This window comes from Leptonychotes weddellii, chromosome 10, assembly GCF_054177405.1.
Source record: "Leptonychotes weddellii isolate Sample4059 chromosome 10, ASM5417740v2, whole genome shotgun sequence".
Taxonomy (NCBI): Eukaryota; Metazoa; Chordata; class Mammalia; order Carnivora; family Phocidae; genus Leptonychotes; species Leptonychotes weddellii.
In genome coordinates, this window is record NC_138378.1 from 37,752,153 (window position 1) to 37,776,139 (window position 23,987).

Genomic DNA, 23,987 nt, shown 5'->3' on the forward strand with positions numbered 1-23,987 from the left:
ACTTAGGATGTTGGCTACCTCTGGCAGTCTTTGTTAAGGTCCTAGGAGACTCAGGGTACTTGGGTGGCCCAGTCGGTTAAGTGTCTGCCTCCGGCTCAGGTCATGATCCCAGGGTCCTGGGATCGAGCCCTGCATTGGGCTCCCTGCTCAGCAGGGAGCCTGCTTCTCCCTCTCCCTCTGCTCCTTCCTGCCCTGCTCGTGCTCTCTCTCAAATAAATAAAATCTTTAAAAAAGAAAAAGGTCCTAGGAGACTCAAATTTAGGAGGGTAGCCCATCTGAAAATGGGGAGGAATAAAAACACAGCTTTGCTGAGAGAGGGCCTTTCTGCCTGTGGCCTGCCAGCTGAAGTGACTGGACTTTGATGAGCAAGCCCTGCTGGGTCAGAAAAGCTGATGTAACTGGCTAAAGTTAGAACACAGGCAGCAAACCAGGTGGCTTAGCAAGAGAAAAGATCAGGGCCCTGGATAAACAGTGTCCCCAGGTCCCAGGTCTCTATGGAGCATCTTGTCTTAGGTACCTCAAGCTTGATGAAGGGGACAGCCCACTCACTGCGAACATGGAGCTAGGATATAGCTGGGGGGTAGGGAGCCAACGTGGGGTACCTTCACGTCAGAGGTGAAGGAAGATGCCACTAATCTGGGGAGTAGGGCAGTGGGCAAGGCACAGAGTCCTGTTGCCAGCTCAAGGATTCTGACCTGAGACCAAATCCAGCTTGAACTACCAACCCACAGACTTGAATAGAAGAAATCCAGGAGATTCTTAAGGATGCTGACTTGCCAAAGAAAGGGGCAACCAATGCCTGAAATTGCCTGAAATTGCCCATTCCTCGGGGCAACCCCTGAACTTGTACCAACCAGAAGCGTGTTGTTAAAGCAATGACTCTCCTTGAAAGACACACGCCCACTCAAATGTTGGTGAGGCAGCAGACGGGGCAGCTACACCCAAACGCAGAGCTGGGGGCCACCATCTCGGCTGACTAAGGCACTTGCTTTACCAGCATGGCAAGGAATCTCCAATATTTCCTCAAGACTGCATGTACTGGTCCCACATCAGGCTCCCTGCTCGGCAGGGAGTCTGCTTCTCCCTCTGACCCTCCCCCCTCTCATGTGCTCTCTCTCATTCTCTCTCTCTCAAATAAATAAATAAAATCTTTAAAAAAAAAAAAAAGACTGCATGTACTGTTGGCCAATGACACCTGAATGTGTTTCCCATGGTCCCCTTCTCCAAATGGAGAATTCCCCTTCTGGAAATTCTTATTGCAGATAGCCTGGGGTTTTTTCCCCTCACTATTGACTATGTTGATGGTGGTGAAGTTCAGAATTCAGTTCATAGGTTACCATCCCATGAGTTGCTACTTCCAGACATGATGGAGAATATGATGCATCTTCCAGAAAATATGAACTTGAATCTGAATCCAGTAACTGGATGAGTCATAGAGCTTCACCCACTGGGGGAGGAGGTGAGTCTACATTAGCCAAGTGTGGGTATTTCTGATGATTATGTAATGGAAGAAAAATGTACAGATATTGGGTCACCAAAGGGGTGGACAATAGTGGGGTATTATGGTTACTGTTTAACACTCATCTCCCCTTCTCCAGATAATAATCCTGATTTTGTTCAGGTAACTATGCTTGATCTCACAGCTTATATGGTTTAAAGAAAGCTAACTCCCCTCCCAGATCTAGGACTGGAGTGTACTGCCAATACTAAGCTCACACTGGTAACCCTATGCAGACCTTCAGGACTGGATGAGGCTCTGCTTGGAATGCCTCAGAGACACGTTCTTTCTCTTTCCTTCTTCTTCTGGGGTGCAGTGTTGGGGAATATGAGTCCTAAAGCAGCCATTTCCCTGCCATGAGGGGAACCAATTGAGACCGAAGCCAACACAAGGAGGAAAAGTTGAAAGAATCAGAGAAAATGGAGTTGTGGCCTTGATTGCACCATACCCATCCTTACCCTTGGGCTTTTGAGTTATATAATATCTTCTTTGATAGTTGATCCAGTTGAAGAGTTTTCTGTTATGTGTCACTAAACAACCAACTATTACAGAGTGTGATAAAAGCTAAAATAAAAATACGCAAAAGTGTTGGTAGTAAAGAGAGAAGGTGGGTTAATTAGCTAAGAGAAACAATGATTTCTTTTTTTTCCCTTTAAGACAACTTTATTGAGAAATCTTGGACTTAAAGAAATTGTTTATATTAAGGTGCACAATTTGATTGACATACACTCACTGAAAAGATCACCTCGATCAAGCTAAACAACTGATCCGTCAGTTCTATATAGGTATCCTTTTGTGTATGCGTGTGTAGTAAGATGTAATTTAAGATCTACCTCTTAGAAGTCTTCAAGTACACAATACGTTATTGTTAACTATTATTACCGTGCTGTATACCAGATGTCCAGAATTTATTCATTCCATGTAACTAAACCTTTGCACCTTTTGACCAACATATCCCCATTTCTCCAACCACAATTCTGCTCCTAAGAAGCAGTGTTTCTTTAAGCACTGACGGCAGGAAGATTAGCAGAGAGAAACCCATCACAGTTCTTAGCATTAAATGCACCCCTTTGGTGGAGTTTACTGGTCTCATCCAGGGCCATCATTGTGCATTTCTCAGTCCATCCAGGCAGGAATGGATGTGTTGAGGTCTTCAGTGCAGGGCACTGCCCCTGACATCTCAAAGTCCTCAATAAATATTGAGTGGTGGGAGGAAGTCTGCCATCTGTTGCCCCCATCCCTCGGCAGGGAAGTCCCCCCAGCGTCCTCTCTCCCTGTGAGCAGCCAGCCACCTCCTAACCCTGTTCTCCCGCCGCTGTTACAGAAGATGGATCACATGTCTCCCAGGCTGAGAGCCTTCCTCTCTGAACCCATCGGAGAAAAGGATGTTGCCTGGGTGGACGGGATCAGCCGTGAGCTTGCAGTCAATTTGGTCACCAAAGGTTTCAGCAAGGTAACTCATTTTTTTCTTATTGCCCCAACTTCGCTCCCCAACCTCTCTTCCCTGAGCCCTGCCAGATGGCTGCTGCTGCTATGTGTCCCTGCAAGGGGCCATCACAGAGCAAAGCCGCCACTTGGCAGAGCGCCACTTGCTTCAGCGTCACTGACCCCTCATGCTTGGGCAGCCTCGAAGGCCAGTAGATGATGGGCAAATTGAATGGCTTTGGCTCAGAGCAGCAGGGCCGGGCATGATTCACTTGGTGTTCAAACACCCAGAGGTCAACAGAAGTGAGCCAGCCGCCCAAGTCTGGGGCTGCGCCATCAGGATGGATGATTTGCATGTACTTCCCACCTCCATGAAGAGATTTGTGGGGTCTCGCCTGCCCCACCAGGGCACCAGCTTGGCAATGGCAGGTGGAGTAACAGCAGACTGGGGTCTACACCAGAGTAAGAGGATATGAGTAGTTCTAAGATGTCACTCACAGCCCAAGAATGGCCTCAAGGGTATCCAGTGGAAGTGGAACATTCTTTTCTTCATAATTATTTGTTTTTATGGTGCTCTTAAAGCTGCTTGGAATTTTAGGAGAGAATGGGAGACGATCCCGAGGAGAACCCAAAGAGAGTGAGGAGCACATACAGAGGCAGATGGGAATTCACGTGGAGCATTGTGCGCTCAGTTAAGAGATTTTGCCCACAGCTACTGCTGCTCATTCCCTTCAGTTTCTCATGTCAGTCTATACCACTGCGCAGGAAGATGTTGCAGGAACGCCCGAAAAGGCTGGGAACTGTTGCACACACGGCTGATAACAGTTTGGTGTGCACCTGCACCGTGCACGGCTGTTTCCAGGGGGCCTCTGAACTAGTGGACCTCTGGTTTTCTGGTCAACACGTTGCTTATACCAGCTGTGAAATATTCTGAATATCACCCCAATCTACTGGCCCATTTAATATCCACTAGGTGGTATTGCCAGGAAGCTGGAGCTCCACCACTGAGGTGGATTGGATTCTTTCCTCCCAGATAAAGGAGATGGGACCCTTCCCAAGCAGGTAGTGAAGTAAGCAAAGTCTGGTTAGAAAAGACATTTTATTTTATTTATTTATTTTTTTAAATTTATTTATTTGAGACAGAGAGATACAGAGAGAGAGAGAGAGTAGGAGCAGTGGGGAGAGGCGGGGGGTGGGGGGAGAAGCAGACTCCCCGCTGAGCAGGGAGCCGGATGCGGGGCTCGATCCCAGGACCTGGAGATCATGACCTGAGCCGAAGGCAGACGCTTAACGACTGAGCCACCCAGGCGCCCCTAGAAAAGACATTTTAAATTAAAAATTCCTTTTTGAAAGAAATGATTGTCCCTTTTTCTTTTCTATTGCGGTGTAATACACCGACATTGATATGAAGGGTTCAGCTCAGTGAATTTTTACATATACACACACACACACACACACACTCATGGAGGCACCTCCCAGATTCAGTGATTGGATACCTCCAGAATGCCCGATGATCCCCTTGTGTCTCTCCCCCATCAATGCCATCCCCCACTCTCAGAGATACCCATTATTCTGGCTTCTACCCCCTTTGATTTAATGGGTTGTGGGTTTTTTTGCTGTTGTTCAGCCAGACTCAGCATTTTAAAAATATTTTTATTCACATACAGTGAATTTCACCTTTTTTAGTACACAGTTCTGCAAGGTTTGACGAATGCATGCAGCCATGAAGCCACCACAATCAAGACACAGAACAGTCCCCACACTTCAAAATGCTCCTCTGTGCCCTTCATATTCCCCACCCGCAGCACCTGACAACCACTGATTTATTTTCTGTCCCTATAGTTTTGTCTTTTCCAGCCTGTGTTTTAAATGAGGATTACATGTGGGGCAGTAGGCATGTTTAAGATAAAGGAATGAATGAATAATGGGTAAATTTCAGGCATCCCAGAACTTGCTGCACAGAATCAGGGCTGTAGGGAAGAAGAAACCGTTTGCCTGGGTGTGGCCAGGACCCTCTTATGCTCACGACCTCCTGGTGAGCACGGTGACCAACACACCACTTCCAGGCCCTACTCATTCCTAGGGTCACTAATTCCAAACACTAACGTAGGGGATTTCACCTTTCTCCTTTGCTCTAAGCCCCTCATGCACCTGCGAATGAGATGAGGGTCGCTATCTCCACTTCATAAAGGAGAGGACAGAGGCTCCTGGGAGTTAGTGCCTTGATCAAGTGAGGACAAGAATGGCGGTAGATTGTGTTGTCACAAACCACACAGGAAGATCTGGGTCCCGGTGGTTACCACAGCAGGGAGAGAGCTTACCCTGGGATTTGGTGTTGAGACTCTGTTTCAGGGCTGGAGCCTGGCTGGGCCTGTAAAAGGATCCAGGAGACCCGATGTGGCACCTACAAAGGTGAACAGGTGCTTCTGGGTGAGGACCAGTCAGTGGCTGGGGCCAGCAGGAAGAGCCTCCAGGGCAGGCAGATCCTATAGGGAAGGGGTTTCAGATTTAGCATATATTTTTTTATTAATTATTATTATTTTTAGCATATTTTTAGGCTTTTATTTTTAGAGCAGTTTTAGGTTCACAGCAAAATTAAGCAGAAGATGCAGAGATTTCTCATGTACCCCCTGTCTCCCCCCACATGTACATCCTCTCTCATGAGCCACACCCCCACCAGAGTGGTACATCTGTAACCATCAAAGAACTTACGTTGGCACATCGTAATCACCTAGGGTTCATAGCTTATATTAGGGTTCACTCGCAGAGTTTCTATAGGTTTGGGCAAATGTATAATGACACATATCCCCCATTATAGTAACGTACAGAGCTGTTTCACTGCCCTAGAATCCTCTGAGCTCCTGGATTTTTTTTTTTTAAAGATTTTATTTATTTATTTATTAGAGAGCGAGCGAGAGAGAAACAGCATGAGAGGGGAGAGGGTCAGTGGGAGAAGCAGGCTCCCCGCTGAGCCGGGAGCCCGATGTGGGACTCGATCCCAGGACTCCAGGATCATGACCTGAGCCGAAGGCAGTCGCCCAACCAACTGAGCCACCTAGGCGCCCGAGCTCCTGGATTTTTATACCCTGCCTGCAAGAGACCTTAGGGAGGGACACCTGTCTGGGTCTCATGCTATCCTTTGCTGGCCTCTGCTGGGGTCTAGCTGTCCCCTCCCCCAGCTATGCCATGACTTTTAAAACTACTGATTCTTCTATGGATTCACCCAAGTCTCTTCAGGACTTTGACAGTCAAAAATTTAGCTGAATTCTCTCTGAGGTATTTTGTGCCTGCTCTTCTCCCAGGCGGTCAGCCTTGGCAGATCTAGATCTCTGAGAATCTAGATCTCTGCTATCTGATACTGTGGCCACTGGCCATTTGTATCTGCGGAGCACCTATCTGAATAATGCTTTAATGCTATGCATATAAAGTACGCACTGTGATTTTATTTTAAAGATTTAGAATTTTAAAGTACCCCACCCAATGCAAAGTATCTCATCAATAGTTTTTTACTGATTACACGTTGAAATGATATTTGTGAAATATGGGAGAAAATGAAGCATATTATCAGAACTAATTTCACCTGTTTCATCCCCCCCACATTTTTCCTGTGGCTACTAGAAAATTAAAAATTGTGTATGTGGCTGGCTCACATTAAACTTCTACTGGACAGTGCTGGTCTAGATTTAACAGCAGAAGGACCGAAAGGGACAAAGGAATGACCAGGAAAGGAAAATATGTTGGTGCACAAGACGCTCAAGAGGCTTTTGATGGCCTGGCTCTAGCTCTGTCTTATATTCCCCACCCCCACCCACTCCATACCCAAGCCACACTGTCCATGAATCACAAACACAGACGGGACCACCTGCCCGCAGGCCTCTCTTGAAATGGACATTCACCCACTTCAGGACCCCATTCACAACGGACCTTCTCTGGGAAGAATGCCTTCCTTCTGCCCGCCTACCCCAGCCTGATAAGCTCGTGCTTCTGAACACTGAGTATTCAATAGGACCCCTTGCTGTGACATCTGTGCTGTTGACTGTTCTTTCCACACATGGCCTGAGTACCCACACTCATTATGCTAGAGAGGCACAGCTTGCCTTTGGGGCTCTCCCACGTCTCCTGTGAAGCACAGGAGGGTTCTACAATCTTTGTACTCCTCTTCTCCCTATGAAAACCTGGCCCAGGGATGAGTGAATTTCCAGGCACTCAGTAAATTCAGGGACTTTGAGCAGTGCCCTATGGGGCGGGTGCATTACTCGGGGGATAGCCCTGAGGTTATCCAACAGTGAGGAAGTAAGTTTACCAGCCCAGAGAATCTGGTTTGGTTCAATGTTCTTTGAAGACACTATAAAGTCCTATCCTTGAGCCTGAATCTTCCTCTGGAAAGATACTTGGAAGATCAGTAAGGGGTGTATGTATGGGTGCCCACCTGCTCCCTAAGGCTCTCCTAACAGCAGAACTTGTGCATGATGTTTGCTACATGTCAGGCTCTGTCCTCAGTGCATTATTTATATTTCATCAAAGCATCAGAAAATCCTATAAGGTATACTATTTCACCTTTGTTTTACCAATGGGGAAACAGAGCCACAGAGCGTGACCTGCTCAAAGTCACTTGGGGTGAGAGAGGTGAAATTTGCATCTGGGCAGACAGTCTCTGGGGGTGGGGGGTAGTCATGCAGAGACTCCCCCACTGCCTAATGTCTGGGCCCTGCAAGGAGTCAGTTGTGGAAGTTTGGGGTTACCCTGCGTAGGGTTGCCAGATAAAATACAGGGACCTGCTCCATTAAATCTGAATTTTAGTCAAACAAATAATTTTTTAGTGTAAGTATATCCCAGGGAGGCATGGAGAAGAAAGAAGAAGGGGCAAGCCCTGCATTGGATCGAGCATTCGCACTAAGACAAGAGTTTTAAACCAGAAATGACCAAGAGGTACTGGATTTTCAAGATTGTCACTGGCTACCAGTGGCCATGAAGGCTGAAGAGCCAAAACCCGGTTAGAGAAAAAGAGAGTTGTTGATCCCCCAATGAAGTCTTGTGGCCATGTAAATGCATTCACTCTAGGCTCCAAGGAGCTGGCGTTGCAGGCAGAGGTGAGAGAGAAACCTGAGAATCAGCGAGGGCCAAGACCACGGATGTGTTTGCAAAGGTCAGGTGACAGAAGGTACACTTGTGGGGAGCATTGCATAACCTGCAGGGTGTCAAATCACTATGTTGTACACCTGAAACAAACGTGTGTCAACTTCGCTCAAATAAAAAAAACAGTTAATGAAAGAAAAGAAAAGGCCAGGTGTCACAGTGAAGATGGAAGATTTTCATTGGCATGGACTAGGACCAGCCACCTAGCATGAGATGAAGATATGAGGCCCCTTGTTCCCCTATACTGAGGACTTCAAGATGGCCGCAGCAAAGCATTAAACCAAGGCGGGGGGTGGGGGGGGGCCTCTGTCCAAGGTGGTGGGACTAGGCCATGTCTGCTCAACGTTCCCTTGTCTCTGCGTCACCCTCCCTGCAGCCAGATTTTTGTGAGCTTTGGTCACTTTCTGGAGCCAGTGGAGAAACAGAACAGGCTTTGGGCAGAGCGGTGATGGGGACCATGACGATGGCTAACTTTTCCTCCCCACCCCTGGAGGGTGGCAGAGCGAGTGGACGAGGGACAGTCAGTGGCAACTTGGTTCCAGAGGCCACGAGAAGAGGCCCTTCTTCCTGCAGTGTTCCTGGAAAATTTGCCTGTGGTCCTACATGGCATGCATTCCCTGGTTTCCCAGCTGCTGAGGTTGGTGGGGATATGGAGGCTCTGATCACCCGACCAGCTGATGCCAACAGCGGGGCCTCCAAAAGGGCAGAGGCCACCATAGGTGTGAGGCCAGATGTGGACAGTCGGGATGGGCAAACATGGGGCTCAGGAAAACAAGGGTCAACCTCTTCTATTCTCAGTGATTCCATCTGGAGAATGGGACGGGGTTAAAACGTGCCATGGGTCTGGAGCCCATCAAAGGTCCTCAAGCGCCATTACTATTATCATTATTATTACTATTATTTATCATCTTCACTAATGTTCTTTCTCCCTGGACAGAGCTCCTTGTTCCTTGATCCTGTCATTCACCTCTGCACCCCACCCCCCACACCCACTGCAGCACCTGGCTCAATTAACATTCAATAGATGTTCATTTTTTTTAAATGTTGAATTAAAAGACATCTCCATAAAATCAGCACTGAAAATACAAGGATATGAGATCGTTCTAAGCAATAATATGGCTTTTCTAAAAAGATGATTCAAGTAGCAGTTGAAAATGACCATGACATCCTGGCTGTTTTTTTAATCTTTTCAACAACAGGACCATGACTAAAAATAAGAAACCCCAAGTCCCAACAGCTTGGGTACATTTTACAACTGCAATTCAGCTTTTATTTAATTTCTTTAAAAAAAAAATGTTCCCTTTGGTTCAGATGAAGTTTGCTTTGTTTTATGTAACTGAGAGTAAATAGACAGCAGCAGGTTTTCCTGGAGAAGGCCCAGGACGGCAGGCGTGGACACTGGTTCTCATTCATTCCAGGCTGGAGAGCCCCCAAACCAGCCGCGAATGACGGGCGTTTATGTGACCTTAAATCTCCAGGCTTCACCATTGAGCGGCTCAGTCAATTTGTGGCCACTCGGTCTTGGGCGTCCCTTTCTCCATGTAGTCCTTGCTCCTTGTCAATAATCATGTGATAAAATTATAAAGAGATTAGTGAAAAGTTGTAGAATAGTAGTTAGAAAATGAGAGAATGCTGAAGAGCTATCAGTCCTGGTGTACTTAGTATTAATTACGTGCGTTTTTCATGCGCACAGACTTTTCAGAAGGGAAGGATGGGCAAGGTTTATCGTGTTTTACATTCTGTGCTCCTCCCACAGGCTAAGCATTCCAGGACAAATAAGGAATTTGCATTTTCCTGACATTTTCACACTGAATCTACTTAATTCAGTTTGCAAGGTGGGGCAGGGCATGTTGTGTGCCTTCAGGCAATGCAGAAACTGAGACCCTGTTTCTTGGGGTCCTCACTTCATGTTAAGTGAGTTGCCCGAGGTCACACAGCTTCTTTGCAAGAACAGATTGGTGTCAAGATGCCCTTCATCTGCCAGTCCCACGTGCAGTGGTTCTTGGTTGAAGGAGCTTTTGTGGCAATGTCTGGAGGTGGTTATGACTGTCACAATTTGGGGGGCTGGGGGACTCCTCCTACATCTAGTGGGTAGAGACTGGGGATGGTGCTAAACTTGCTGCAATGCACAGGAAAGTCCCCAACCCACCCCAATAGCACAAAATTATCCACAATGTCAACAGCGAAGAGAGTTAGAAACTCTGCAAGATGGATTGAGAAAGTGATGGGGTGGGGAGCATCTCTGATTCTTCTTTACGTGTGCGTGCATGTGTGCGTGTGTGCGTGTGTCTGTGTTAAAAAGAAATACTAGGGGCACCTGGCTGCCTCAGTTGGTGGAGTGTGCAACTCTTGATCTTGGGATTGTAAGTTTGAGCTCCACGTTGGATGGAGAAATTACTTTTTTAAGAAAAGAGAGAGAGAAATACTAGATCAGAGGCCAGAAGGGAGTATGCTTTTGCTACTCGAAATGTCCCTGGACCAGCATCAGCTGGGGACATGTTGGAAATGCAGACTTTCAGGCCCCCCTCCAGACTTAGTGAGTCAGAACCTGCCTTTTAACAAGGTCCCAGGTGATATATGTGCTCATTAAAGTTGAGAAAGACAGGTTCTGGTTTACCCCAGGCTGAACATCCCCCCAAACCCGACCCAAGAGATGTGCATTTCACTTGGCCTCACATCTCACCAAGGGCCGGTCCCAGAATCCCCATCGCCCAGGTGCTGTCATTGTCCCTCAAACCTGACCTGGGCCCCTTCCTTCTATTTTTACGAGGGTCCTGGTGTTGGAGAAGAGCATCTCTGGGTTGGTTTATTATAACCTTTCCCGTTTTTCTCCCTACCTCTCCCCCGCCCCACAGGCCTACATCCTGTTGGGACAGTTCCTTCTGATGCACAAGAACGAAGCAGAGTTTCAGAAATGGCTCATCTGTTGTTGTGGTGCCACCGAGTGTGAGGCCCAGGAGAGTTCTCATTGTCTGAAGGAGTGGTGCTCCTGCTTCCTATAGACACACACCTCCTGGCTCTGACCCCTGGGTAAACGGCGCACTCGGTACTGGCACCCAGGCTTGGAGTCATTATTTTTGTGTTTAACTTGAAGGATACACGTTCATTATACAAAGTCATGCACGCATGTAAAAGAGGACAAGACAAAAGACAAATGATCCCCAAATTCACCCACCCAAAAACCACTGTCATTCACTTCCCATGAACATCATGCCAAGTATTTCAGCATAAATTTATATAAAAGAATCTTTTCTTCTAAGGTGGGGATTAAGTTTTAAGCCAGTGTATTGGTTATCTATTGCTGCATGACCCATGAACCCAAAGCATAGCGGCTTCAAACAAACAATTTTACCTCACATAGTTTCTTAGGGTCAGGAACTGAGAGTGGCTTAGCTAGGTGGTTCTGTCTCTGGGTCTCCCATGAGGTTGCAACTGGCAGCTGGGCAGCAGTCATCTGAAGGTTTGACTGGTGCTGGAGGCTCCACTTCAAGGCGTTGCACTCATGTAGCTGTTGACTGGAGGCCTCAGCTGCTCTTTACGTGGGCCTCTCCATAGGGCTACACATGGCATGGCGTCTAGCTTCCCCCAAAGTGGCTGACCCGAGAGGGAGTAAGAGAGCAAGCAGGAAGCCACAGTGCCTTTTACGAACCAGTCTCTGACTCACACTGTATCACTTCTGTCTTCTTCTATTTTTAGAAGCAAGTCATTAAGTCCTCAAGAGAAAAGAACTAAACTTCCTTGAAATGGCAACTAATATGGCAGACATATTTTTAAGAGCATCATAGTCAGGTTTCTGAGGTATAAGTTACATCCAGTAAAACTTGCCCTTTTTAGGTATAGTAGTTCTATGACTTCTGACAAATGCATTGTCCTATGACCACCTTCAGAATCAAGACGGAGAACACTTTCAATGCCCCAAAGAGTTCCCTAATGCCCTCCTGTATTCATCCCAGTGCCACTCCCCAGCCCTTGCCAACCAATGATCTGGTTTTTGTCCTTATAGTTTTGACATTTCCAGAAAGCCAAATAAATGTAATCACATACTAATGTAGCCTTTTAAGAGTGACTTCTTTCACTTAGCATAATTCAGTTGAGGTGAATCCATTATACAGGCTTTATAATTTCAAAAAAATGTTGGCACATGTTGGTGACTGGCGCCTTATCCTGTTGGCATTCACTGTTCTAATAGAGCCCAGTAACTTCCCTCAGCAAGCTCCTGAATAGCCTCTGCCAGCAGGGTTCTCTGGTTGCAGGAGTGGGGATTCGACCATGCACAGGGAGTTAACATCCAGTCGTGGGTGGAAATTGATGGCTAAATGCCTCAGCTTCCTTGTGCTTTGGGTGGGACAGCTCTGAGGTGGTATCTTCCCTGCAGGGTTGAGCCCAGCTGCCCACAGTGGCCCCTTACCCTTTTAACACCCCCAGACATTTGCTTTCTTCTCCTCCCACTCTACTATCAGGGTTTCCTGGGATCACCCCTCTAGGAAATACTCAATTTTAGTTTCAGTCAGGGTCAAGAAGAACCCAACTTAAACAAAAGTGTTAGAATTTAATTTTATTTCAAGAGAAGAAAAAAAGTGGAACTGAGAGAATTATTGAACTTCATTGAATTTTTTTCTTCATTACTTGATATAGTCCTTTCTAAATCAATTTCTTCCAAGTGTAAAGAATAATATGGGAAAAACAATAAGAGAGAGGTTAGTATCATTAGGTATATTTTAAACTCTGTTTTTCAATATTAGATGGTATGAATTCCCATTTAAAAAAGAAGAAACAAGAGTAAAAAGAAATTAGCACTCTTATTCCTCTCATTTTTTTAAAAATTGGCTTTAGTATTATTTTTAACTTGTCAAGGTTTATAGCATTTACATGCTTCCCATAAGCTTAATCCCTGCAGTTGTTTAGTCTTAGTTGTATATTTAAGAGCTTATCATCAATCCTTGTTGGTATAATTATTTTATACCCAGCTTTGTCACTCCCAAATTCTTTGTTTTGATACATCTCTCTGTTGGTTGAGTTGGATGATTATATTAGTCAGAATAGGTCAGATTATGCTGTTGTAACAAGCAATCCCCCAAAGCTCAGTGATTTAGCCAGCAAATGTTGATTTCTGTCTTAGGCTTCATATCTAGTATATGCCATCAGGAGAGCTCTGTCTATTGTAATCACTCAAAGTTAGGTAGATGGAAATTCTCTTTCAATACATGCTTGGGGTACCTGGCTGACTCAGTCAGAAGAGCATGTGACTCTTGATCTTGGGGTCATGAGTTTGAGCCCCATGTTGGGTGTAGAGATTACTTAACTAAATAAAACTTAAAAAAAAAGTTTCCATGAGTACCACAGCAGTGGCAAGGTGCCATGGTGAATTACATACTGTATTTCAAAACCTCTACACAGAGTGATATATTCCACTTATGTTCACATTTCACTGTGAACAAAGAAACATTTGTTCACATTTCATTGTGAACAAAACAACAAAGCAAATTACATGGTCATACCTAACTTCGAAGGGTCAAGGACTCTTCTGAACTCAGAAGAAGCAGAAATTTTTGGTGACTGCACTAATCAAGACCGCAGTCATCAACTTGGTTCAATGCTTTTTTTCCTGGGTGCTTCACAGATGTTACATTTCCTAAGTTCATAATATGATTGGGATATTTCCATTGGGGTCTGTTTAACTCTTTCTAGCTCTGCTTCTCTAGTTGTCCCCAAGGAGAGCCAACTGGCTGGCCCAAAGATTTAAATAGCTCCATCTCCCGAGGTCTCAGGTTCTGACCATCCAGAGCCCTTCCCTTGCTCCCTCCTGTACAGCCCATCCTTGGATTAATTCCCTACTGAGATAGGCATGAAATTTAGAAGTCACTCATTTTCTTTTCTTAAGATTTTATTTATTTATTTTAGAGAGAAAGAGAGCATGTGCATGCACATGCAAATGTTGGGAGGGGGGGGAGGTTGGGCAGCAGGGAAGAGGGAAAAAATATGAAGTAGACTCCACACTGAGCACCTGAGCCTAAACCAAGAGTTAGACGCTTAACCGACTGAGCCACCCAGGTACCCCAAAGTCATTCATTTTCTAAGACAAGAGCTGGTTGGCTCTAGGGAAAGGAAAATGGGAAGTAGCTTTGTTCTTCACTCTATTTCCACATACCACCCATACTGCTGAAATTTGTCCCTTTAATCAGGTTGATGTCTAGGATCATGTGGGAAGATTAGGGAGCTGAGAAACTTGGAGGAGACAGGTTTCCAAGATTAAGGAGCATCTACAGAGGGACCCTAGCACAGATATTGAAAACCAGGGTAGATGCTCCTTGTGTAGTGTTACTGGAGGGACACTGAGGATGAACCCTGTTCCCTACAATTTTCTCTACAGACACTAAGAATGCTCCCCATCAGCCAGTCATTCTTTTGTGTTGATTTTAGTTTTTCTCATAAATAAAATTATTGGCCCCAATTCTTCACTTTCTCCCTGTATTTTCCACCTTTGTCAGGTGATTTTGCAGTCCCTCCCACTAGAGGCAGAGTAACTCCCAGTCCCTTGACTTAGACTTGACCATGATTTGCTTTGGCCAATAGTACAAGTTTGAAATGACAGCATGCCAGTTCTGAGCTTCATTGTGCATTTCCACTTTCTCTCTCATATCTCTATCAATGTTGAGAGAAGAGCTAGCTCCTTGGATAACTGCTGCCCCTTCAGGGTCCTAGAATAAACCCCAGTGAAACTGATCTGGCCCAATTTGCAGCAAGGACCCAAGGCCAGCCAGACCTGCAGCTTGATGCAAAGTTGCCCAGCAGAGCCCACCCTGGATCAGCCAACTCACAGATGTGTGAGCAGGAGTAAAGGATTGCTATGCAAAGCCACTAATGTTTGGGACAGTTTGCTATGCAGCAATATCTAACTGATACATTCTTTCTAGTCTAACATGTCCTTACCCTGCCAAATGGTGCTGCGTTAAGTAAAACCCAACCAAACCTTTCAATGGAGCATCAGTCCAGAGTGAGTGGAAGAATATTGCCTCTGAAGGCAGCCAGGCACAGGCACAGCCAGCTCTGCCAACCAGCACCTTATCCTGGGTAAGCTACTTAACTTCACTGAGCCTTGGTTTCTTCATCTATAAAATGGGGCCAGGAAGGTAATTACCCTGGCTGGAAGCCTGGATTAATTGAAATAGTATATGTTAGATACGTGGTTCATAGTAGAATCTCTGTCTCTGTTCTTAAGGCTCTCCTCTGAGCCTGACCCCCTGAGTGCTTGGTCATCTCATGATACTTGGGAGAGATTTCATAGCTCGGAGTTGGAAGGGAGCCCAGCTATCAGCTTATCCAATTCTGTTCCAGCAGACGAGTACAGGACACTGTACACTATATGCTCTTTAGGGAGATGAGTGGGTAATAAAGGACAACCAGTACAAATCAGATTTTGACTGGGATCTTACAGGGTCACATCAACCCACTGATCCCCAAAGGCATTTTCAAGGACACTCAAGAGGGCACATGTGTCCTCAGCCAGGTCAAAGGCTCATCTTCTACTTAGCAGGACAGTTGTTTCAATGACTTGGGAAAGGATTGGTGCCTGAGAACATTTACCAGTTGTCATGGATTTGAGCAGCATCTTAAACGGGAGCCAACCATCTGCAAGAAAGAGGGATTGAGTATTGACTCTTAGCCCAATATCTGTAGTTTGGGGGTATCTGTGAATCAATAAATGATTTCGGTTTGTATTTATGGAGTATCTAAGGTTCCACACATGATTAGGTACTAAGGAAAAGGCAAAGGAAATAAGAACAAGTTTCTCTGGCTTTGAGCAGCTTACAGCTTAACAAGAGATGATTGGGAGAAGGGAGGAGAAAGCAGCCAAGGTGTTAGGAGGTGTATCTTAGCTTGCACTGTCCCAGAAGTACACCCCAAGGCAAGTGTCTAAGGGGAAGTAGTGCATTCAGGAATGCTCCCAGGAAATGCCAGTAGGGGAGTGGGCAGTGTGGCAGGAAGAGAAAAGCAGCCAATAAAGGTGTTCCATCTCTGGCATGGTGGGCAACTGGACCTCAGTCCTGCCCAGGGAACTCTGGGAGCCAGTGTAGAGCATGCATTCAGTCACCTCACCCTGGGGTAGCTAAACACCTGCTTTTAATAGTCATTTATTGAGGACTGCTCCCACAGGAAGTTAATCCCTCAGCTCTTGAACCTGCCATGTGAGGAAAGCGAACCTCACTGAGAAGGAGGTCAGGCACTGGCTGCTGGAAGTCGGGCCGGCCGCATGCACTGAAGTGGTAAAGGTGAGGGCACAAGGGGTGTGGGGCACCCATGGCTCCTGCTACATGCTGGCTTTTGGAAAAGGACAGGCCTGGCTTTGAAAACAGTCCATCCCTTACCACCAGTTATAAAGCCTTTTGGGAAGTCACCCTGTCAGCCTCACTGCCCATCTGTAAAATGGTGATGATAATTGTATCTACTCAAGCACTGGGAAGATTAACATTCCTGGCACCTGATAAGAGCTTCATGCATAGTAGCTCTAAAAACCTAAGTATTAAAATGTGCAGCACTGACTGTGTATTGTTATTTATAGAAAGGAGAGGTGGGGATGAACGAGAGTGGTCAAGGAAGGCTTCTAGGAGGAGGTGACGTTTGATCTTGGTGTTAAAGGGAGAGGTCAGGATTGAACAAGCTGTGGATGGGGAAGAGAGAGGGAAAGAAAAAGGGGGTGGGAGAAGGAGCTATGAAGGGAAACACAAACCCATTTGGCCCAGAGAGGGTTGAGTTGTAGGAACCCTGAAGAGTCACTGCAGGCTCTCTGTCCTAGCAAGGTTAGTGCCCGGCAGCAGTGAGTGGGGACGGGGACCCCTTTGGTGCTGATAACCCAGAATAGGGCAGCCCTGCTCCCTGCACCTGAGAAAGATCCTGTAGTAACTGATTACTACAACCAACAACCCTTTACTCTTCCTTGTATCCACATGCTTTACACAATTTTTTAGCTCCTCCTGCCAAGAGGCAGAGTCTACCTCCATTCCTATTGAATCTGGACTAACCTTGTGACTTACTTTGGCCAAAAGAATATGGCGGATGTGACACTGTGACAATTGTGAGCCTAGGCTTCTGCTTGCTCTCTTGTACCCCTGTTGACCATGCAAACAAGCCTGTGCTAGCTTGCTGGAAGATAAGAGACATATGGGCCAGTTGTCTCTGTTGCCTCGGCCAATAACCAGTCAAAAGCCAGCCATCAGAGTGAGCATCCTAGACCAGCCAACCCATCAGCTGACCTCAGATCCATGAGTGAGTCCAGCTGATAACAGCCATGCCTGGCCCAGAGCCAGAAAACCACCCAACCAACCCACAAACTCGTATAAATAAATCCTATTGTTTTAAACTGCTATGTTTTGGTGGTTGGTTGTTATGCGGCTAGAGCTAACAGCTAGAATGCCCATATGAGGCCTCAGAGTGTGGAGCATTTCCAGGTGTAAGATGGGAAGCTCCCACTTATTTTTTAGAGGGCACCCTGAGCGATATCCTGGTAAATGATGATAATGGGAGGGATCATATGGCTCATAGGCAAAAGCCAAGCAACAATGGTGGGGTGGAGTGAGAAACAATGGCAGCGAAGCTTTGAACCAAGTATTTTGTAAAGAGCGTGGCTCAGAGTGGGAGAAGATAGGATGAAACCGTGGCAATCTCAGAGGGCAAGGCAAGAGTTACCAATGGTATGACCAGTTGTGGGGAGCAGGGTGATTTATTCCTGGAAATTTCTGAAAGAATACTGTGTGTATATGTGTGTGTGTGTGTGTGTATCTATATCTATATATGTATATATGTGTGTGTATGCATATGTATATATATATGTATCTCCATACATATATGTATATATGAGTATATATGTATACATGTGTATGTATGTGGGTGTATATATGTAGATATATAATTTTTAAAGTTTTGCTGCTCTGAATACAGAAGTGCAGAAATAGGAATGATTGAACACACACTGCACCAGGCACTTTGCTGGCACCCCAAATCCTCCTGGGGTGAGTGTCTTACAGATGAGAAAACTGAGGACCAAAGATGTCAATCCTGCGAGTTGCTTCACTCCAGGTCTGCCTGATGTAAAAGCAGTGCCCATGGCCTGCAGACACACCTTGGTTGTGGGGAGGGGGCATATCTGATGATTCAGAGGTGCGCTCAGCGACACAAATGTAGCACCTGCTAGGGACAGACAGGCATTAGAAGACATGAGGGAGACTTTCCCATGGCCACGGGAAGATGACTGATGAGAGAAGCATGGACCGAGGGCCTCGGGAGGTACTCTGTGTCGCCACCACCACTACCCCCAGAGCCTCCCACGTCACTGGTCTCGCATCACGAGCTGTTGCTCTAGGCAAAGTGAAAGCTCCTCTTGAAATTCTTTGGCCTGGAGACTTAGGGACCGCCTTTCTCATCTACCCCCCTACTTTCTAGTTCTCCCCTTTCTTTCCTAAGATCAAGGTCACTTGGAGAAATGGAAGTAGGCAGTTATCTTTACAGACCCATTCTTGCCCATTTCTACCAGATGCTTCTTCACCGTGCTTTGGTTTCCCCTCTGTAGTCAAGTCTCTGGTTTATCATTGAGCAAACTATGCTGTTGTGTTGCTTAACCTGGCCCAGTGGCTGGATCTTTTTGGACCAGGCTGAGGGGCTACTGGATGATGCCACTGAGTGGGTCTGGGAACCATGGACAAATCACTTGACTTGTCTGTGCCATGAGGAGAATATCTGATTCCCCTGTCTCCCAGCTTGGCTTTGAAGAGAGCTCAAAGATAAACATAAAGACATTTTAAACATAAAAGAAGGTAGGGTGCCTGACAGCAGTGTGATGGGTAGTTATTGCCCTGTTTTGTTCCAGACAACAGCTACAGATGGTTAATGGTGGTGGCTCCTCTTTAGATCTCATGGTTTACACATATTAGTTGGTACGGGCTGGGCTGGGCTGTGACCAAAAAAAAAGCCCACAAAGCTTTCTGTCCCACTCACCTCACATGCCCATTTCGGGTCTGCTGGGACCGTTCTGTGTTGCTGTGACTCTAGGACCCAGGCTGACGGAGCAGCCCCCATTCTGAACGTTCGGAGTTTACCTCAGCAGAAAGAGCCTTGGGGATGGCTCACTCACATGGACAATTACACGCTCTGGCTCGGAAGTGACAGGTCACTTTCACAAACCAATCATTGGCCAGAACTAATCATGTAGTCCCACCCAGCCCCAACGGGACCAGGCAGTGCTGTCTGCTGGAAAATTGGGGCAGACATCACAAATCACTGCCATGGTGGGTGAGGGAGGTGGGGGAGATTCACAGAAGGTCCCTGAGAAGGCTCTGTTCCATGCCATACTTGTCCCTTTTCTTTGTCATTTTGCAAACTTGCCACCATCACTGAAATATAGGAGAAAATTGATAACCCCCCTGCCAAAAAAACCCCTACCATCCAATATTTTACTGTATTTCTTTCTGATCTTTCTTCAGTGGCATGGGTATACATTCATTAAGAACAGCTTTATTGAAATATATTTCATACAGCATAAAATTCACCCTTTTAAAGTGTACAATTCAGGGGTTTTTAGTATACTCACAGAATTGTGCAAACCATCACCACTATTTAATCTCAGAATATTTTTATCACCCCCAAAAGAAACCCCGTTAGTAATGGGCAGTTACCCCCCAACCGCCCCCCCCCCCGCCCCGACTCAGCCCCGGGCAACCACTCATCTACTTTCTACCTCTATGGATCTGCTTATTGTGGACACTTCATGTAAATGGAATCATACAGTACGTGGTCTTTGGTGACTGGCTCCTTTCACTGAGCGTGATGTGTTCAAGGCTCATCCATCCTGTAGTGTCTATGTGTCCGTGTTTACCGTGTACATGTGGACATTTTAAAAAACAAATTGAGGGCACCTGGGTGGCTCAGTCAGTTAAGTGTCTGCCTTCAGCTCAGGTCATGATCCCAGGGTCCTAGGATCAAGCCCCACATCCGGCTCCCTGCTCGGCGGGGAGCCCGCTTCTCCCTCTTCCACTCCCCCTGCTTGTGCTCTCTCTCTCCCTCCATCAAATAAATAATTTTTAAAAAAATGAAAAAGAAATTGAGATCCTATCAAATATCAGTTATCCTATTCCCTTTATTTATATGCTTTGTTTTCCCTCATCAATCTTTGAAAAATAGTTTTTACCATTTCTATAGCAATTCATCAAATGTATGTCCAATACTGAGTTGAATTGTACCCCTAGTTTTGGACTTTTAGGTGTTTCCTGGCTTTTTTCAGCATTATAAACAAAGCTGTTATGAGTAGCTATACATTTTTTATTGAATGAATGAATAAATGGAGTCATAAATAGAAATATGTGTAGCATTTCTCATTCTTCCCTTAAGGAAGATGCCTCGAAATGAGTCTAAATGGGTGAATAAACAGGGACATTTTTAAGGCTTTTGCTTCTTTTTTTTAAGATTTATTTACTTATTTATTTGAGATAGAGAGAGAGAGCAGAGGGAGGGGCAGAGGAAGAAGGAGAGAGAGAAATCCCAAGCAGACTCCCCACTGAGGGTGGAGCCTGATGCAAGGTTTGATCCCAGGACCCTAAAATCATTACCTGAGCTAAAATCAAGAATCAGCGGCTTAACTGACTGAGCCACCCAGGTGCCCCTAAGGCTTTTGATTCTTAATGCTAATGCTTTTCTAGAAAGCTGAGCCAATCTGCTAAACATGGCTTTGACTTAGTTGGACCACATGTCGCTCAGAGGAAAACCAATTCCTTACTATGGCCCAAGAGGCCCTGCACAGTCTGGGGCCTCCCCAACTGCCTCTTCTTTGCCCCCACTGGCTCTCTCTGCTCCAGCTGCTGGCCTCTTTGTTGTCCCTTAAAACCAGGACCCACTCCCTAGCAGGGAGCTCAGTGGCCTCGCAATGGCTGTTCCCTGTGCCTGGAACAGCCTTCCCCAGTCTCCCCATAGCTCACTCACCTACTTCACCATTATAGGCTGGCCCAGTGCTGGGCCTGGGTAGTTGCTCAATAAATCTGTGTTGAATTGTGCTGATGACTAGCACTGAGAGTCTTCCTTATAAAACGGGTGGCCCACTCCACCCTTCTCCCTGGACGACAGTGGCAGCTCTGGTCTCCAAACAAGTCCTCAGTGGTTCCTTCTTGACTCAGCTCTGCAGCAAACTAGACAGGTGGCTGTCTTCAGGACTGTTTGTTCCGCCCTGTAGTAAAACCGGGAAGAGGTGAACCCTGACACAGTAGCCCGCTGGTGATTGGGGAGTACGAAGATTTGTTTTTGAAAGGAGAGCAAGCCTTCCCAGGGCCCACGCCGCAAAGAGCCCACCAGTGGCCCAGCCAGCCTCCGGCCCCTGAGCTGCTTCCGGGACAGACCCAGGCACTGGGATCTCACCAGCACCTCCCAAGGAGCAAGCTCCCCACGCCCAAAGAGGGACAGTGGCCCACAGGCCCCCGAGGAGTGGGCAGTTTCCTGCATAGGCCACATTGCCATACTGGCAGGAGTCAGGAGAGGAAACCACGGGAAGCTGGAAAATCCCTTTTCTGGCCCCTTCTGGCAAAGCAGCAGGGAGTCCCTCAGGAGCCTCCCATTGTGGGACATTTCCGGCCAGGCTCCTGGGGTTTCCACTGCAGGCAGAAGATCAAAATTCTTGACCCCATACAGCAGTGTTTTTATTTTTTTATTTTATTATGTTATGTTAGTCACCATACAATATATCATTAGTTTTTGATGTAGTGATCCACGATTCATTGTTTTCGTATAACACCCAGTGCTCCATGCAGTACGTGCCCTCCTTAATACCCATCACCAGGCTAACCCATCCCCCCACCCCCTCTCCTCTAAAACCCTCAGTTTGTTTCTCAGAGTCCATAGTCTCTCATGGTTCATCTCTCCCTCCGATTCCCCCCCTTCATTTTTCCCTTCCTTCTCCTAATGTCCTCCATGCTATTCCTCATGTTCCACAAATAAGTGAAACCATATGATAATTGACTTTCTCTGCTTGACTTATTTTACTTAGCATAATCTCCTCCAGTCCCATCCATGTTGATGTAAAAGTTGGGTATTCATCCTTTCTGATGGCTGAGTAATATTCCATTGTATATATGGACCACATCTTCTTTATCCATTCGTATTTTGAAGGGCATCTTGGCTCTTTCCACAGTTTGGCTATTGCAGACATTTACAGCAGTGTTTTTAAAGGGTCTGTAAGTCAATGGACAAACAATGTCCAGTAGTTAATAGCCTTAGAGTTAGGCCTGCATCAAGGAAGCCAATTCAGAACCATTCGCAATCCCAGAGCCTTTTCTAAGTCATCTCCACCAGCAAGCAGGCCCACCTCAAGGGCCAAAGACCTTTCCCTCCTAATTCGCCCTGCCAAGGTCCCTGGGGTGGGGGTGGGGGACATTACTGGAATTCTGGAATTCCTCCAGAGCATTCTGCAATTCCTCCATTAGAATGGCCACTAGTACCCAAAATGTTTTCTTAAATATTCTCAACATGGTAAATCTTTGTCTTCTGAAAGTCCATTTGAATTTTGACAATAATGAAGTTATTTAGAGCAAAATCTTATGAATATGATGGGTAATCAAGTTATGGAACATGATCTTCAAAAAATTTTTGTTCAAGTGTAACAAGCACACCGAGAAGTGTGCAAATCATAATCTAGCCACTTGGAGAATTTTCAGAAATGGAATACCACCAGGTGACCACCACCCAGATCAAGAACAGAATACTACCAGCAGCTCAGAGGCCCCCCATGCCCCTTTCACACAGGTTTACCTCCCCTATGTCTGTTGTACTGACATCCAGCAGCAGAGATTGTTTAGACTGTTCTTGAACTTGACATACTGGGTACCTGCAACATGTACACTTCTGTGTCTGGCTCTATCCACATTCCATGAGATTTGTGTATGATATTCATGTATAATATGGCAGGCAGCAATGACTGTATACTATTTCATTATATGCATAGACTCATCTGTTTATTGACTATTGCAAATAATGCTACTGAGAACATTCTTATATGTATCTTTTGGTAGATGTATGCACTCATTTATCTTGGGCATATGCCTCAGAGTGGAATTGCTGGCTAGTGTATATGGAGCTAAGACAATAAGTGAAGCAGCTCAGTGTCAAACAGTAGGGAGCAGTGGGGAGTGTGGCAATCTGGAGCACTTCTGCCTCCTGAAAGGGAACAGCTGGCCCTCAGCTACCAGCTGGTGGTGGCCATGTTGTGATCTTCAGTTTTTTGAGAGCTGCCAAAAACCCAGATTTTCATGTGAGGCTTTCCACCTTTTTAATATCGTAGCAAATTCAAAAAGTTTGAAAAATATTGTGCAAGGCAAAACATGTTGGTAACTGTAATCTGGTTTATAGTCAGTAATTTGCTACCTCTGATAAGTTAAACAAAGATGGGCCCAGGGAGCCCAAGGACCCCAGCCCAGTTGTGGTCAGAGGGTGGAGGAAGAGGAGGAAGCTTTCTGAAAGGTGTGATCCCTGAGTGGGGTCTTAAGAAGGAGAAGCTAGGGGAAGAAGGTGGGGAAAGAAGAGGAAGGGAATATCAAGCAGAGGACGAGGTAACAGTCTGACCCATACTTGGGGAATAACAAGAGAGCCTTGGAGTTTTGGAGGATGGTATATCCGGAGTGCAGGATACATGTGGGGATGGGGACTTCTCCATAAAGACTAGAATGTCAATGACAGTCTGCCATATGCCAGCCATGGTATTAGGCGCTCATGAGCATTTTTCATTGCATTGTCATAACAGAAGTTAGAATCATTGTTTGCTTTGTATATGGAGAGAATAAGACACAGAGAGGTTAAATTATTTGCCCCAAATCACACAGTCAGTAAGTGGAGAAGCCTGGACTCAAGTGGAGCCTTATTGCTACTAGGTGGAGTGGGACCAAGTCAGTCAACACCTCAT

General features: G+C 46.1%; 1 protein-coding gene across 1 annotated transcript; it reads left to right on the plus strand.

Annotated features, from left to right (window-relative positions):
* The first annotated feature begins 2,800 nt into the window (after positions 1-2,800).
* BANF2 (BANF family member 2) lies at positions 2,801-11,061 on the plus strand. Its single transcript, XM_006748203.2, has 2 exons — positions 2,801-2,951; positions 10,915-11,061. The coding sequence occupies exons 1-2, from the start codon at positions 2,826-2,828 to the stop codon at positions 11,059-11,061; spliced, it is 273 nt and encodes a 90-aa protein (XP_006748266.1). The 5' UTR covers positions 2,801-2,825.
* Positions 11,062-23,987: the final 12,926 nt, after the last annotated feature.